Genomic DNA, 1,200 nt, shown 5'->3' with positions numbered 1-1,200 from the left:
TAAAACTTAAAATTTTGTCATTATATTCCTTTGAAATTACAAACTCAACAACATCCTCCATTACTTTCATTCTCAGCTTTCTTATTTCCAATTGAAACAGTCTCAATGTGCTCTTCAACTGGTGGCTCTAATGTACTTAATTTTTCTGTGATTGCATTGAATAATTCAGTGATATTGATATTAGTTTTAGCACTAGTTTCAAAGCAAGTGCATTGATAGTTCTGCCCCTTTGCCAATGCCTCTTTTTGTGTAACTTCTCGGTGTCCTAAGTCCAATTTATTTCCAACCAAAAATAAGAAAATTTCTCCCTTTTCTTTGGAACGTACATCCTCAATCCATTTATCTACATTCTCAAAACTTTGTCTATCTACACTAGTCAATCCTTTTGTTCATTTAGAAAAGTAATTTATTCATCAAAATTCTTTACTTTTTATTTGGATGGTTTTCTTTCTGAACCTAATACAAACAATAGAAATAAAAATACCAAACCATTAATATCATAAACTATCACTGCTGCTGATGAATCTCTAATATAACTTGGGATTAATGATCGATATCTTTCTTGTCCTGCAGTATCCCAAATCTGTAATTGAATAGATTTATTTTGAAATGTCATAGTTTTAGTAGAAAAATCAGTACCAATTGTTGCCTATGAAATGAGAACAAGAATTACTACGAACAACTAGAAAAAACAATAAACACAAACTTCATATCCAGTACTGAAATCACCAGTCATAAACCTTCCAATAATGCACGTCTTTCCAACAGAAGAATCTCCAAGAAATACTATTTTTTGTTTCATCAAAGTGTTCATTTCTTAATGATTATGAGTTCTGTGAAGATTGTAGTTGAATTCCATTTTTTTCAAAACTATAATTCTAATAATTTTATTATCAAATCTATCACATTTTATAATCTTTCAAAACATACTATAATGATGAATTTTTTTCTTCTCTTGTTTCTCTTTCATTTTATCCTGTTACCCTCTTAACCTCACTAAACTATTTCAAACATAAAAAAGAGTTCTGAGTAAACAAATAAATAAAGATGGAATGAAGGAAGGTATTGGAAAATTACTAAATTGACTTTTCATTCAAATATTGTAATAAAAAACAAAACTATTTATTCAATTATTTAAAAAAAAGTACACCAAGAACATTTATAATAAACCAATATATATTACTATAAACCTTATTAATT

At 27.7% G+C, this 1,200-nt stretch overlaps 1 protein-coding gene across 1 annotated transcript, besides 1 other annotated feature; it reads right to left on the bottom strand.

Moving 5' to 3' along the window:
• Positions 1-44: 44 nt before the first annotated feature.
• On the bottom strand, positions 45-814 carry EDI_279680 (GTP-binding protein ryH1, putative; the record flags this gene model as incomplete). The annotated part of the gene is made up of 3 exons (XM_001738978.1): positions 45-367; positions 490-649; positions 707-814. 3 exons carry the CDS (start codon positions 812-814, stop codon positions 45-47), a joined length of 591 nt encoding a protein of 196 aa, XP_001739030.1.
• A 281-nt stretch (positions 815-1,095) lies between these two features.
• Positions 1,096-1,144: a sequence feature (AT_rich).
• Positions 1,145-1,200: the final 56 nt, after the last annotated feature.

The sequence above is a fragment of the Entamoeba dispar genome, genomic scaffold (genome assembly GCF_000209125.1).
Source record: "Entamoeba dispar SAW760 scf_1105229461839 genomic scaffold, whole genome shotgun sequence".
Taxonomy (NCBI): Eukaryota; Evosea; order Mastigamoebida; family Endamoebidae; genus Entamoeba; species Entamoeba dispar.
The sequence above is the reverse complement of the archived record's forward strand: the minus strand, read 5'-3'. Positions and strand labels throughout refer to the sequence as shown.